At 41.0% G+C, this 16,089-nt stretch overlaps 1 protein-coding gene across 2 annotated transcripts; it reads right to left on the reverse strand.

Moving 5' to 3' along the window:
• Positions 1-7,043: 7,043 nt before the first annotated feature.
• LOC123023204 (single-stranded DNA cytosine deaminase-like) lies at positions 7,044-15,566 on the reverse strand. 2 transcript variants are annotated; one of them, XM_044429675.1, is made up of 5 exons: positions 15,496-15,566; positions 13,906-14,488; positions 8,427-8,514; positions 7,271-7,504; positions 7,044-7,133 (listed from the first exon to the last, which is right to left on the reverse strand). In XM_044429675.1, exons 2-4 carry the CDS (start codon positions 14,446-14,448, stop codon positions 7,317-7,319), a joined length of 819 nt encoding a protein of 272 aa, XP_044285610.1. In that variant the 5' UTR covers positions 14,449-14,488; positions 15,496-15,566; the 3' UTR covers positions 7,044-7,133; positions 7,271-7,316. The 2 variants fall into 2 exon arrangements, with proteins under 2 accessions (XP_044285610.1, XP_044285609.1); XM_044429674.1 differs by having other exon boundaries at positions 7,044-7,504.
• Between the last annotated feature and the right edge of the window lie 523 nt (positions 15,567-16,089).

Here is a 16,089-nt window from a genome sequence, read left to right on the forward strand (position 1 = left end):
GTTTTGCTGTCGCATCCTAACTCTTTGAGTTCACGATGTTGCCTTTCGGACTGGCTACTGTTCCAAGAGTCTTTACTAAGTGTATGGCTCCTGTCTGTGCCTTTCTACAGCTGCGGGGTGTTCAAATTTACCCTTATCTCAATGACCGGTTGCTAGTTTCCCAGACCAGAGAGGGACTTCTTGACTCGATACGTACAACCTGTACCCTGCTACAGGACCTTGGACTTTGTATTAATACTGAGAAATCTTCTCTTCTCCCGGTACAGACGATTACTTTCATCGGAGCCTGTCTGGATTCTACAATGGCAAAAGCCTTCCTCCCTCGGGACAGACAACAGACTCTTACTTGACACATCCATCGAATGCGATGAGATATGACAGTTCCTGCCCGGTCCATCCAGAGACTTTTGGGACATATGGCCACATCAGTTGCCATGGTCCCACATGCCAGACTTTGCCTTTGTCCTCTTCAGCTCCTATTCAACAAAATGTTTCAGCCGCAAAGGGATCTACTGACAAAGTTGATTCGGATTCCATCCTCTGTTCTTCACTCTCTGCTCTGGTGGACAGTTCCGGCCAACCTTACCATGGGGGTTCCATTCCGACCCCGATGCCCTTCAGTGAACATCAGTTCCAATGCATCCCTGCTGGGATGGGGAGCAGTGTGTTCCGATCTACACACTCAAGGCGTGTGGAATCGTCGAGAATCCAGGAATCATATCAATTTCTTGGAACTCCTGGCTGTATTCAAGGCTCTACGTTCATTCAAAGATGTTCTTCGACATCGAGTTGTTCAGATAACCTCGGACAACATTGCTACGGTATTTTTTCTGAACAAGCAAGGCGGGACAAAGTCACCAACTCTAGCCAGACTGTCGATGCAAATCTGGGAACGGTGCGTCCCGAGAGACATTACTCCGGTAGCAGTACACCTTGCCGGTATGGACAATGTGGAAGCCGATCTTCTGAGCAGACACATGTCCACATCTCATGAATGGGAACTAGACCCCCAGACATGCGACCACCTCTTCCATTGCTGAGGTTTCCCAGACATAGACTTATTCGCCACCCGACAGAACAGGGTATGCAAGACTTTTTGCTTGAGAGCGGGAATCGGACACAGATCATTAAGGGACGCCTTTATGATCCCTTGGAACAATCTGAAATATTACGCATTCCCTCTGATCCCCCTCATTATGAGAGTGATATCGAAGATAATCCTCGACGGAGCCACAGGACTGCTGGTAACTCCATGGTGGCCACACCAAGCCTGGTTTTTGGCACTTCTTCACATCTCTCAAGAAGAATATCTTCATCTTCCACTCATTCCATATCTCATAACCCAGCGAGAAGGCACAGTTCGCCATCCGGATTTAACATCGCTGAAATTGACAGCCTGGCGAATCCAATAACAATTAATACTGACTCAGTACCGACGGTATCTGCACGTGATCTGGATCCTGTCCCCGGATCTGACACATTGCCCCATACTTCAAATCCATTCGTCTTCCCCACTTCATCGGATTCACTGAACATCCCGTCGGATCCGACAATTTTTCATCCGGACATTCAGCATATTCTTAATTCTGCGTTAAAGCCTTCAACACAGAAGTCATACGCGGCTAAGTGGCGACGATTCTCTACTTTTGCCGAGTCTCGTTCGTTTCTCCCACTCTCAGCATCCATACACCAAATTCTTCAGTTCCTATTAGAACTCCACCATTCCGGACTGAAGCCGTCTTCTATAAAAGTGTACATGACAGCAATCTCCTATTACCATGGCACAATTCAAGATTTCTCCATTTTCTCACAACCACTCATAAAGAGATTCCTTAAGGGACTTTATAACCTTAACCCGATGGTCAGACCAATGATGCCTACGTGGAATCTTTCAGTGGTCTTGCAAGCGCTTACACGAGCTCCTTTCGAACCCTTGGCGACAATCGATTTACGTCTTGTTTCTTGGAAAATGGCATTCCTTGTAGCAGTAACGTCAGCTTGAAGAGCTAGTGAGCTCTGTGCTCTGCAGGTAGATCCTCCATATTTAAATTTCCACAGGGAGAAAGTTGTTTTGCGAATGGATCCATCCTTTCTTCCCAAGGTGGCCACCTCCTTTCACATGGGACAAGACATTGTCTTACCCACCTTCTTTCCGTCCCTGACGAATCCACTCGAGAGATCCTTACACACACTTGATGTATGGCGCTGCCTGGCCTTCTACAGATTAAGGACTGAGTCTATTCGACGTTCCAACAAGCTCTTTGTCAAATACTCTGAGCAAAATCAGGGCCTTCCAGTTACCCCTCAGAGACTCTCCAAGTGGATAGTCCACACAATTACTCTATCGTATCAGTTGGCTAGGATTGACTTACCTACAATTCCAAGGGGTCATTCTACTAGAGCTGTTGCTACTTCTTCTGCCTTTGCTTCTGGAGTTCCAATTGACAACGTCTGCTGAGCTGCCACTTGGGCTACTCCATGTATATTTGCTAAGTATTATCGGCTAGATGTTCGTGCCAGACAAGATTGCTCCTTTGGCAGAGCTGTACTCTTGTCTATTCTTCGCTAAGGACACCTTCCCTCCTCCAATAAGGGTAAGCTTGCTAATCTACCCATATGTGTGATGCACAGAGGCCACGATGAAGAAAAGCAGGTTGCTTACCTGTAACTGATATTCTTTGAGTGGCCATCTGTGCAGTCACACAACCCGCCCGCCAGCCCCGCTCGGTGTCGGTGAGTGGAAATATTTCATCAGTACCTTACCATTTTTCATTCATGGTACCGATCTCATCTTTAGTAGGGACTCCTTTTTTCTGTATGAGGGCGAACGTTCAGTCTTCAAAGATTGAACAGAATGGCGGACCCTCTGCTCTATATAAGCTATAAAGGGGAGGGGGAGCAGAGCTTCCTGCCAAAACCGTTAGCTATCAATCTTCCGGCCAAAGGCACTGCGCAGGCGCAGCACCCCATATGTATGACTGCACAGATGGCCACTCAAAGAACATCAGTTACAGGTGAGCAACCTGCTTTTGTGAGAATAAGATTGGGAAGAGGAGATCTATGTAAGCTGGAAAGAAAAGAGGTGGGATATAAATATAATAACTAATAAATTGTTTATCAAGGGGATATCCAGATTCATCCGGAAACTGACTTTCAGATTGTTCTGTTGGTCTTAAACCTTTATGCAGAAGCACTGAAAGAATACATAACTACTTAAATATTGAACAACATATACTGTAATAGAAGGGTTTATTTTCCCCTGAAACTACTGTATCTGCATCTATAATGTTAGACAACTGCATCCTATAGGAGCTTCCTGATGAGGCATTTATTGTATCCATCACCCTACCTCAGTTACAGAATTTTACACATGTATAGACAGCATTGTCAGTTGTTTGTAACTGCCTCACTGTTTTCTCACTGTTTCAGTTTTATTTACCATGGGAAATCTGTTAAGCACAAAAAGAGATACTATGTCTTTGGATTGTGAGTACAAGGAACCCTCTGCCTGGAAGCTAAGTTTTATTGTGCTTTAGCCTTGCACAGTCCTGCAGAGGGGAAGAAATAATGCCAGAGTGAGCTTCCAGTCATTTTTGTTCAATGAACAGTAAGAGGAAGTTTCAGAGGCAAGAAAGGTTTATTACAGGCCAATTACTGATGTCAGTACTTTGCTATGGCAGTATTAACATCTGGTTCTAGGGAGAAAGCAACACCCTGCTGCCCACCCAAGAGATGAGCAACTGTTTATTTATTTACTTACTTACAATATTTTTACCCCATCCTTATTTATTTACAATATTTTTATTCCGTCCTATACAATCCAATTGTCTCAGGACAACTAACAACATAAGCAAACAAGAAATACAACAATAAACGACTATAAGAACAAGATAAAATGTGCCTGAGGATATTAATATTAATAAAACCAGATTAAAATGTTGGGCAAATAAAAAGGTTTTTACCTGGCGCCACAAAGAATATAACGGCAAACCTCTCTGGGGAGCGCATTCCACAGTTGGGGTGCTACTGTGGAGAAGGATGTGGATCCTAGATAGCCAAAGTTCTCTAGGCAGTTTTTATTTAACTTCTCTACTACCCAATAGCTGAAGCTCTCTGGGCAGTTTACAACAATGCATTAGAAGATAGTCTAAAATACACCACTTTATAAAACATCATAAAAAGAATGCCATGCAAAATGTAAAACCAAATTTAAAGCACACAAAAGTTCCAAAGATTTTTATTTATTTATTAATTAAAACATTTTCACGCCGCCCCATTCGCCGAAGCCTCAGGGTGGCTTACAACAAAAAGTTAAAAAATAATTATAACATTAAATTAAAAAAATATAAACATTAAGTTAAAAAGATCCATCTTTGGATATGGTTTAGCAACTAGCAAAGCCCCAATAAACTAAAAACATGTCTTGTGGTAGAGGACAGTCTTAACCTGGTGCCAAAAAGATAGTAAGGTTGGTACCGGCGAAAATCAGTAGGGAGACACCTGCACCTCAAGTGACAAGGATGGCTCAAAGAGCACCCCCAAGCTACAAACCTGCTTCTTTAAGGGGAGTGCAAACCCATCTAGAACAGGCTGAATTTCCTCCATCCAATCAGAAGAACAATCCACTGTCATGAGATACTGTCTTCCTCCTAAGCACCAGAGTTTCTTTTCACAAGGCTTATTGTTATGCATCCCTATTGTTGCACATCTGAGTTCACCCAGAGTGAAGTGTTGAGCCCTTTCTAACACCTATCAGCCTCTGGCCCCCTTATAATCCTTTTTCCTTCACCAACCCAGAGGTGGGCCATTGTGATATCTTGCCTGCCAGTGTGCTTCCAGTTGTTCCATCAACTGAATCTCCCACCTGTGTTGTCTCCTAGCAACCAGAATCACTTCCTCAGGGGGAGGGTCCTCTGTAGCTGACAGACTGCTCAACTCTTGGCCAGATCCCAAATTCTCCCCCTGTTCTCCCATTGGCAGATTGGGATTCTTGTCAACCTTGGCTCCCAGCTCCACTTCCTGCTGTGTTATCTGCCCATTTCCAGAAGATGGGCTGGCTGTCACCTACACCCACCTGGAGTTACCCTCCCGGGGTCTCAAACATTTCCTGGCCTTGATCTGATACTATAGTTTGCTGACTTTCTAGAACTCATCTTCACTGTCTAAACTCTCATTCCCACTGAAGCTATAAACTGGTTGCGTGTGTTCTGGCACCTTTTCCCTGTTTGTACACACAACACAAACAGCATCCCAGTCTTGCCTGCACTGACTTTCAGTGGGTTAGCCCTCATCCCATCTATTGTGGCAGCCAAACAATGGCTTAGCACATCCATAGCCAAACCTACTTAAGATGAAAAGGAGAAATAGAGCTGTGTATCGTCAGCATACTGATGGCAACAGACTCTAAAACTCTGGGTAACCCCACTCTGGTTTCATGTGGATGTTAAATAGCATGGGGGACAAGTCAGACCGTTGAGAAACCCCAATCTGAAGAACCCAAGGGGCAGAGCAATATCCCCCTAGCACCACTTTCTGGCGCTTGCCATCCAAGTAGGAACAGAACCACTGCAGTGCAATGGCCCTCAAATGCAATTCAGACAGTCACTCCAGGAGGATACCATGGTTGATGGTATTGAAAGCTGCTGAGAGGTCCAGGAGTACCAAGAGGGTTCTATGCCTACGGTCTCTGTCCCAGCATAGGTCATCATACAGGGTGACCAAAGCTATTTCTGTGCCAAAATCAGGCCTGATCTCCAACCAAAATAGATGCAGATAATCAGTCTCATCCAAGAGTGCCTGAAGCTGGGTGGCCACCACTCAACCAGTTTACAACAGTACATAAAAACAAGGCAATTAAATTTGGTAAAAACACCTTAAAATCTTATCAAAGAAAATTAAACAATTTAGAACAGCTAAAACATTCAGTGAATAGTGAACTTTGAAAGAAAAATGCCTGGGGTGGTAATCCCCTCAAGTCCCTGAATAACCAAGTAGATTTGCCTTGGCAAAAGGGGCCCATCTTAACCTGGTGCTGAAAAATGGCAAGGTTTGTATCAGGTGGGGCAATATTCCAAGCCTTGTAAAATTATTATCGGTAAAATTTAATAGATTTATATAGCACTGACCATATTTAAAAGCATCATTAAGTGGACTTAAAGAAAGTTGAATACATTGAAAGGTATTATGATGCATATTAAAATACAATCAAAATCAATCATAATTGCTAAAACATTTATATGCCCATTAATAAAAATATTTAAACCCAAAGAATACCATAATTAAATAGGTGGCACACTCACTCAGGGAGGGTCAGGGTAAAATTGGCTGCAGTAGATAAGCCATTCATCTTATTTCTCATTAGCTGATGTCTGATTATAAATGAAATTGAGCAACTAGTAAGAAGGATGAAAGAAGAGCTGGTTCACAAATATGTTTTTTAGTGACGGTGGGTTAGAGTTTCAGTTTCAGATTGTACCAGTTGTACAACAAGTAGAAATTCAGCAGGAAAAATATTTTCTGTAAACTGCACCACAATGTAAGAAGTACACATTTGTTCCTTGTGCATTTTAAAAACCTGAACCTGCGCTCATGGAGCAATTTAGCTGGGATGTTAGTATCATTGCCACCTTGTTCTAAAATGGCAATTGTATGAATCGCTGTTGGAATTACTGGATTTTTGTTGCTGTTGCTAGTTACCAAGTCATGTTCAACCCTTTGTGACCCCATGGACAACATTCCTCCAGGCCTTCCTGTCCTCGACCATCCCCCGGAGTCCACTTAAGCTCATGCTGACTGCTTCAGTGACTCCATCTAGCCACCTCATTCTCTGCCATCCCCTTCTTCTCTTGCCGTCAATTGTTCCCAGCATTAGGCTCTTCTCTAGTGAGTCCTTCCTTCTCATTAGGTGGCCAAAGTATTTGAGTTTCATCTTCAGTATCTAGCCTTCTAAAGAGCAGTTCAAGGTTGATCTCCTCTAGGACTGACTGGTTTGATTGTCTTGCAGTCCAAGGGACTCTCAGGAGTCTTCTCCAGCACTTCTCCAGCACCAATTCAAAGGCCTCAGTTCTTCAGCGCTCAGCCTTCCTTATGGCCCAACTTTCACAGTTATACATTGCAAGCACTTCTGTGCCTATCTGTATCAAGAAAAAATTATGACCAACAGGAAATGCCCAACAGACATTCTTATAATTAAAACAGCAAGAAGTGGCAACAATGCTAGCATTTAATCTAGGTTATTTCATGAGTGCAGGTTCAGGTTTCTAGTACCTACTTCATAGTAGCAAAGTGAAGAGCAAAAGGGAAATGTGTTTGTGCCTCTAGTTCTTGGAGAAATCAAGTTTCCTTTTAACTGCTCGGCTAGCTCCCATGCCTTTTGTAGGGTAGTTCAGTTTCTGAGGAGTCTCTGGTCCCGACAACTGAGTTTTTTCCATTATTGGTGACTGAGGATCCAGAAGAATATCTGGTTTGGAAACTTCCTGGGCACTAATTTGTGGAACAGGAAAACCTAAAATACAAAATAGTCAGTGCAATCACATTACAAACACTAGAAAACAGAAAATTCTGTTAGACTGCTCTTACATTTCAACTTGTCCTTGCTCCTCCTGCCCCAAACAGATCCTAAAGCATATCAGAAAAATCTCGTACAGTCTTTGCCATATTCTGATAGGTAAAAGGGTACTACTGTCAATATCTCTAGCAGTTGCCTGGGAAGACTTTGCAAGAATCATTCTTTCCTATCATATATTAATCTGCTAACTCAGAAACATTAACAGGAAGCAGTTATTGCAAGCAACTACCTGTTTTATATATATGCTTGCAGGTGAATACTTGCAGGAAGGCCTCAGCAGTTACAGGTAGCCTATAAATAGGTGTATAAATAAATAAATTTCCTCTTAAGTACACATGCTGCATGTAATATCTGGTCTTCCCCTTTTAAAATCTGACATCCTGAATATGTGCATAGCCATTTGTGTCAACCACAGCATTCCTAAAAAAACAGCAAACAAAATATGATCCTGATACTTACAGTATGTGAGCATGAAGCACAAACATATGATTTTTGGGAAATCAAGACAAACTTAAAGCTCTAATGAGGCAGATGTGTTTATATGGACATACCTGAGCCACATTTTAAAAACAATCCACATGACCTAAATTGCTTAACTGAAAAACTTGCCTAGATTTCAAATTTCATGGTTCACAAGGAAATACTGGGAGTCATAAGATGTCTTTCCAACTAAATATGCACAAGATTCTGTCCTAACGTTCTTACATCCTCACAGTGCTCCTCCAAATACTTAAGCTAATTAACAATCCAGTCTTCAACTCACTTACCACTCACCTACTGTTACATGCAGGTACATCTGTTTACCAGATGTTCATTGGTCAGACTGCTTTAATTAATTTTAATGCAAGGGTGGTATTACCTGCAAAGCTATGTGAATCAGTCACACTGCAATGATAGGATGTTTTGATTCCTTTCCTTAGTTTTTCTTCTCTTTCTTTTTCTTCCTCCTGGGACAAAAAAAAATATAAGCTAGGTCAAGGGAATATATGAGACTTTGAGTTGGTCAAGTTGAAATACATAAAGTTGTGATGTACTTCACAAGTCTATTGTAGTTTCTTGATGGATGGGTGTTTTGATTTTCCTCTACATGTTATTGTAAAAAATTAGTGCTTAATAGCTCTATGTCATTTTACAATATAAAAATGGCTTGTTGCTAAATATTGCAAAGATCCATATAATTTACATGGGAGTGTAAGAGCTTCTTCATATAAGGCATTTCTTGTTCCCTTGTGATTCCTTACTCAAAGAAGTTTGCAGGGCCTTTTCACAATGTTGTCATCCTCCAGGGCTTCTCCCATGTTTTCTAGCCTTTTTTGAGGGTTATTTTAGAATGCGGAAAGTCTACTATTAAAATTAAAACCACAAGAAGGTGGAACATAAGCCTCCTGAAAAAGTTTCAAATCTGTAATACTTCAGCTCTTCCATTGTGCCACCATGAGGTTAGTATAATACATATAGAACAGCAGAGAAATATAGACTCCAGGAAAAAAAACTTGTGCCAAGGACACGTATTTCCTCCTGCAACAAAAACAGAAAACATGTAAAGATTGAAAGAGTTGTGTGTGTGCTCCTTTAATTGTTCGTAAGTTTCAGAAGGACAAGAGGGGTAAAAGAGGGGATGAATGAGTGAGGTGATGGGTTGGTGACTGAGAGTGTATGGGTGGAGCTTGAAAATGTGCAAGGAGAAACAGATAATTTCAGTCAATCAACTGTGGTCTTTCAACAGTTACAGCTGGTTGGAATCAGTCATCCGTCTGCAGAATTTGAAGAGGCAGTCTTCTCTTTAGGATCCTAGATAGTGCTGTGAAAGGTATTTAGGATTCGTAAGGACAAAAGGAAGGAAGTAAAATACTTAAAGGATATATTAGCAACCAGGGAGAGTCAAAACCTAATATTGTCAACAATTATAAGGGTGCAAGAGACAGAAGCTGAAAGAAACTTGAGTGCAGGAGGGAAAGATTGAACTGAGATAAATAGAATAAAGATTGGACAAAGATCATTCAGAAGTGAGAGGAGGATTTGAGAGTGATGACTAATTGTGAGGGGAAAGAGTGAGATACTTCAATTCAGAAGTTGTTATTACACATGGTTTTATTCATTAAGTAAATAAGTGACTAAACATTTTGAAACCAATACACTTATTGTACAAATAAAGTTTTATTTTGCTTATGGTTAATTCTGAGGCTTTAGGCTGTTTGAATACCAAAGTCTCATCCTCAGGACCACATATTCCAATGGAGGAGCCTTAAAGCTTAGGCACAATACTGTGGGACAGTTTGACAAATAAGACTGGAATTAAATTTCTGGTGGCAGCGGTACATACTGAGAGAAAGAGAAGGAAATATCAAGAAATTTAAAAACACACATACTATATCCCAACAAATTATAGGAGGCTTCTCATGACAAAAAACAAACAAATAAAAATTTAAAAAATGACAAAGCAGCAAATTAAACTCCTCATGTAAAAACCCTACATAAGGCAAGACATGGGTTGATACTAAAAAAAATCATGCAATTGTGAGCATTTGACTTGAGGAAAGCCAGTGCCACTTACATAACTGAAAAAGAGGCTGTATAAACCATCTTGTTCCAGCCATATCCTAAAGGTATGACTGTCACTCTCCAAATATATATGAGGAAATGTGTTATTAACAAAATACTTTATCTCTATTAGGTCTGGAAACTGCTTAATTTTATTTTATTAATAAATTGACACACTATAGTGCACAGGTGCTTTATAAGTATCTTTTACATGTTGATCTGGGTTTCATACAACCATAACTCAGAGTGCAGGTCGAGTATGAGTTTTCATTGAATAATGGGTTGTCTTTATGTGCAAACTCTGTGCTATGGTTTAACTATGGCGTTTTTACAAATATATCAATCCACAATCCATACAACAGTTTTGTTCAAGGTTAAACCATACTTAAACCATAGTGTAGTGTTTGCACATAACCCACAATTCAGTCAAAAACCATGATTCAGTGACAAGCATACTCAACCCATACAGAGACAGGGTTATATGTGAGCCAGGCCATTGGGTTTGGTGGGGATGGGAGAGATGGTCTCAATGGCTTCTTCCAGATTCTGGAACCCTTGGCATGGTAGGTCTGTTTGGTTCTCTCCTTGCTGTCCTGCTGCTGCCAAGGTAAAGGTGTTTTTATTCAGTTAGGCCATTGGCCTAACTGATATTTTAAAATTCATCTGCTAACTTGTTTTAATTAAGATTTTGTTCTAATTCAAAGTTAATTGTTAGTTGCCTTGATGCTTGAACACAATTCATGGGTAGAAAGATGAGCTAGAAATTAAATTATTTAAGGCATAAACCTATGGTCTCCTGACTTCATTTAGGAACGCATAGGATTATTTGGAGTCCCAGCCCTGAGGTCCTGCTGTCCTGCCCTCTCACAGCTGGCACAGAAAGAACCACTCTGGTTGTTCCCATTCCACCCCCCTCCCGCCAATCACAATCTGGCCTTGAGGGGAGGGAAAGGGGCCTGCCACGGGGAGAGGAAGAGGCAGAAGGGGCAGACTTGCACCAATGCCAGTCAGTCTGCCAGTCTCCTTCCCTCCCCCTCCCTGGCACTAAAGAACCGGGTGTGAAGAGCTGTCACTACATCTCATTCCAGGCATGATATGCACTCATGCCTCCACATTCAGAGGCTTGCAAGCATTAAGAGTCAGAACATATGATCCTTCCCTGTTTGTCTAGTAATAATGGTGAAATAGTTTTACATTCAAAATGAAGTAAATAGACATTTTATCTCATTTTATTTCATTGTGACTTAAATTTAATATAAATGAACATAAAACCATATCAGGTTCTCAACTGCCTTTGAAAGCAGTTGACAAATGGTGCATATGCATCCATGAGAAATCTAGTACTGTTTTGGAAGGCAATACAAAACTAAAGAATTCAGAAGGATTTTTTAAAATCATCTGATCTGATTAGAAGTTTAATTGGTAGATTCTAGGGATGTGCTTCAGATTCACACTAACTCTGAACCAAATCAGGCTGAATCAGATTTGGGAGATGTCGGAATCAAAGTGTGTGTGTGGGTGGTGGGGGAGGTCCATTGAAGTAGACTGAATCCACATCTGAAAACCAGTATAGATTGGGGTTAGGGTGTAGGGTCCAATTATGTGACTGGCTGCTCTAGCTTCTAATCAGTTAGGATACAATCCTACTCCATATGATATGCTGGAGTGTCAATTGCACCCTCAGAGTTGGCATGGTTCTTTCCATGCCAGCTGTGCTCCTGTAACAGAAGACCATATTGGAGGTGATGGCAGGAGAACACGTTCTGTGGGGGAGAGGAGAAGGAAGTCACCACTATTCTCTGAAGAATCCTGGTGATGCCTCAGCCTCTTTCTCATGAGGGGAAAATACATTTAGATAGCGCAACTTGGTCATTTTAATGTTTTCATGTGTTTAGGGAGTTCCAAGGAAATCCTAGCCTCTGTTGTCCTCTTGCCTTCCATTTGATGTCCACAATCTTCTGAATTTGGAGGAATATGTGCAAGCATATTGGATGGTGCCCATAATGATTTTGCTAGGTTCTCCTTTGGGGGAGGTATGCTGGAGTAATATACCACAGGTCTCTTCCACTAGTGTTGTCTAGTTTTTAGTCCCAGCAGCAGGGACATCTAAAGAGGTTTGGTGAAGTCTGCAGGACCTAACAGGTACAGCATTAGGTACTTGCCTGAAAAATGTTGGATGTTAAAGTCCTTCTGCTACTCTGTTTCCCTCTTCTACTCCTGCCCAATTGCACTTTTGTTACTTTGGGGCTAACTGAGCAGAAAACAAACCTTGAAGTGTTTTTCATTCATCATACCACCTAGCTCCTGCACCTATCCTTCTGACATTTTGTATGTTCCTTGGCTATGGAAGCCTGTATTAGGTATGCAATTTTCATAAAAATTATCAACAAAGTAACAACAGGCCATACAGGGGGATAAGATGAACTGAATAACTTACCTCCCCCATCCCTTACTGCAAGAAATCATTTGGGTATCCAGATTTTTTTTCAGGGCCACTTTTATACTACATGTCATTACCATTACAAAATGGCTACAAAGAAGGAACGGGGATAAGCATTTTTGTTTTGAAAACACCAAACTGAAGGGGCCATTCTTGCTCAAAGTCCCTTGTATCTTGTATCTCGTATTCAATTAAACTCAGTAGTTTTGATTCCCCCTGAGAAAAGGCAATTATTCTTGCATGTTACATCCAACTCTGCCAAGAAATAAAAAATAGAGGCTATTCCCTTTTAACAAGAGTCAGGATTCAAAGGCACATAAAACAAATCCAACTGCTTCTATTTGTCTGCAATTTGTCATGCTTAATCTCATAAACATCCAGTCCTCTCACTTCCTGGCAAATAGATGGGGAAGAAATGGAGGTAGTGACATTTTATTTTCCTGGGCTCCAAGATCACCGCAGATGGGGACTGCAGCCAAGAAATTAAAAGATGCTTGCTCCTGGGGAGGAAAGCTATGGCAAATCTAGACAGCATACTAAAAAGCAGAGACATCACCCTGCCAACAAAAGCATGTATAGTCAAGGCTATGGTTTTCCCAGTTGCAATGTATGGCCGTGAAAGCTGGACCATAAGGAAGGCTGAGCGCCAAAGGATTGATGCCTTTGAATTGTGGTGCTGGAGGAGACTCCTGCGAGTCTCTTGGACCGCAAGGCGATCAAACCGGTCAGTCCTAAAGGAGATCAACCCTGACTGCTCTTTAGAAGGCCAGATCCTGAAGATGAAACTCAAATACTTTGGCCACCTAATGAGAAGGAAGGACTCCCTGGAGAAGAGTCTAATGCTGGTAACAATAGATGGCAAAAGAAGAAGGGGACAGCAGAGGATGAGGTGGCTAGATGGAGTCACTGAAGCAGTTGGTGTGAGCTTAAGTGGACTCCGGGGGAAGGTGGAGGACAGGAAGGCCTGGAGGAATGTTGTCCATGGGGTCGCAATGGGTTGGACATGACTTCGCAACTAACAACAACAAGAACAACAACAATCTCATAAGGAACTAGTCTGCCTCTAAATTTCATTATCTGACAAACTGGAAAAATGGTAAAGTGATATGTTCATTTGAGAAGCCTGAAGATTTGGCTGACCTGAGTTTCAGAGTCAGTCAAAGCAGATAGCCTTGAAATTGGCCTCAGCTTGAATCAGGATCTGAAGTGAACCTTGTGGCTGCTGCACACTTCTAGTGAATTCCTATCAGAATAAGCATTTGGGAGCTACCACTTGCTACAGCTGAGTGACTTCGTGTGTATATTACTTCATTATTTTCATAGAAAGACTTTACTGCAAACACTTTCCCCCTCTTACCTGTTTCCAAATTGTATTCATTTCATCTAAATTCTTCTTGCTTTGTTCATCCAAACCAAGCCATGGTGTAAACTTCTTCGTTGGATGCACAAATAAATTGAAACTTTTTTGGTAGTCAAATCTGTCCATCATTTTAACTGGAATACTAGCTTTCTTCAGATACCAGAGCCCTTTCCGTTCTTCTTCATTATTTAAAAAATATGGTCTTGACGCTTTTATTTCCATTTGAATTCCATTTCTTGATGTCAAGAAAGATAGTATCCTAGCACTGCATTCATGGCAAGGACTATGTGACAGAAATAATGTCACTTTATATTTTCGACAGTTTTGGTTTTCTGCGATATATTCTTTGATAGCATCCAAAACTAAAACTTCAGCATGCTCTTTACCAGGATTGTTGTACCCATAGCCCCATACTTTCCAAAGAGAATTGCTCTCCTTTTTTAAACTAAATAGCACGAATGTCTTCTTGAGTGGGGTTGTATTATTGAAATTTTCTATGAAGTCATTTTCAGTCATCAGTTCTTTGAGAAATATGGGCATTTCCTCTGACTGTACTAAGCCAGATCAACTGAAGAGAACACTACAATAAAAAAAAAAGATTTTGCTTTACTTATATTGCTTCTGTCCTTAAATATTGTAAAAACACACCAAAACTTCATTCCTATGCATGGCTACTCAGAAGTAAGAAATCAACTTATTACTCAGTAAAGCTTCTTAAACTTGAACCATTACAAGACCTTACCAGATGATGAGAATGTATATATGATCTCAGCTGGCCACCTTCTTTCCACACTGGTGTTGTCCTACTTTTCTTTACTGCAGTCTTGGGGTCTCCAGCTTGCCTCTCTTGGTGTTCCACAGGCTCTCTGCTTCTTCTGCATTTTAGGATTTTTTTTAATATTATTTTTAACTGGGACCTGACTGGTTACAAAGTGCAGTGCTGCTCTCTGGCATCATCTCTATTTGAGCTGTAAAGAGTATCACATATCTTTCCTTTTATTAGGTTATTGGGAAAGTTTTCTTTTAGGTTTACTTTTCTTTTAGTGTCATCAGTTTGCAGACTGGCTTTGACCCAGTCGCTTCATTCTTTCTGGCGCTACTAGTACTAGCCCTCTGCTCTTCCCCAGTAGCATATTGGACACCTTCCGACCTGTGGGGCTCATCTTCCGGTGTCATATCTTTTTGCCTTTTGGTGCTGTCCGTGGGGTTTTCATGGCAAAGATACTGGAGTGGGTTGCCATTTCGTTCTCCAGTGGATCACCTTTTGTCAGAGCTCTCTGCTATGACCTGTCCATCTTGGGTGACCCTGCACGGCATAGCTCATAGCTTCATTGAGCTACGCAAGCCCCTTTACCACGACAAGGCAGTGATCCATGAAGGATTTAAAATGTTTTAGTGAGTACCAAAATATTTCTTAAGTGTTTTATATACATAGAAAAGTAACACACACACACACACACACACACACAAAGAAAAATATTTGGCTTACTCATGTGATCTGATGTACATACAATTCAAAGACTATCAGATCACATTTCAAATGGTATAATCAGTCATACTATGTATGAAATACAAATATATTCTTACCAATATATGTTCGTTATACAGCCCAGAAGTTGGCGATATGTTTTCTAGCTGAGAAGTCGTATATACCACTTTAAACTTTCAGTTTCTATTCCAGAGGCTATGCTTACTTTCAGGAGTTTAGGCAACCCTAAGCCTGTATTTACTGTTCCACCTAGTGGCAAATATGGTGCACAACATATATGTATGTATGTATGTATGTATGTACAACATTAAGACAAGTTTTTGTGACCATAACACAGTATATTTTCGGATCAAAGCCTGAAAAAACAAGGTCACTATAGTGGGATTTAACGCCACTTATTTCTCAGTATAATGTATAAACTATAAATCACTTTGTATGCCATTTTTATTAGAAAAGCAGGATACATATAAAACAATTACATATAGGGCAAAAATGTGTTGTAAAGAACAGTTATGTACCTATAGTGCCAAATTATTTTTTTAATGAAAAATGTTGAAATCCCCACCCCCACAACAAAAGAGAGAGAGAGAAAGAGCTTTTACACTAGTTTCTTTAATGGACCTGAAAAATGTAGCTGCTACCTTTTCATTACTCCAGATAAGAACATTGTAAACACTCCTCAGAATTATCTC

Source organism: Varanus komodoensis, unplaced genomic scaffold (assembly GCF_004798865.1).
Source record: "Varanus komodoensis strain SLA01 unplaced genomic scaffold, ASM479886v1 scaffold2, whole genome shotgun sequence".
Lineage (NCBI taxonomy): Eukaryota > Metazoa > Chordata > Lepidosauria > Squamata > Varanidae > Varanus > Varanus komodoensis.

What these genes read in the sequence shown, in the direction of transcription:
- LOC123023204 (XM_044429675.1), bottom strand. Translation starts at nt 14,448, where the DNA reads ATGCCCATATTTCTCAAAGAACTGATGACTGAAAATGACTTCATAGAA. An exon ending in TGAATACAATTTGGAAACAG is followed by an intron (nt 8,515 to 13,905) that starts GTAAGAGGGGGA and finishes TTTTTGTCCCAG; the next exon opens with GAGGAAGAAAAAGAAAGAGA. An exon ending in TGATTCACATAGCTTTGCAG is followed by an intron (nt 7,505 to 8,426) that starts GTAATACCACCC and finishes TTTGTATTTTAG; the next exon opens with GTTTTCCTGTTCCACAAATT.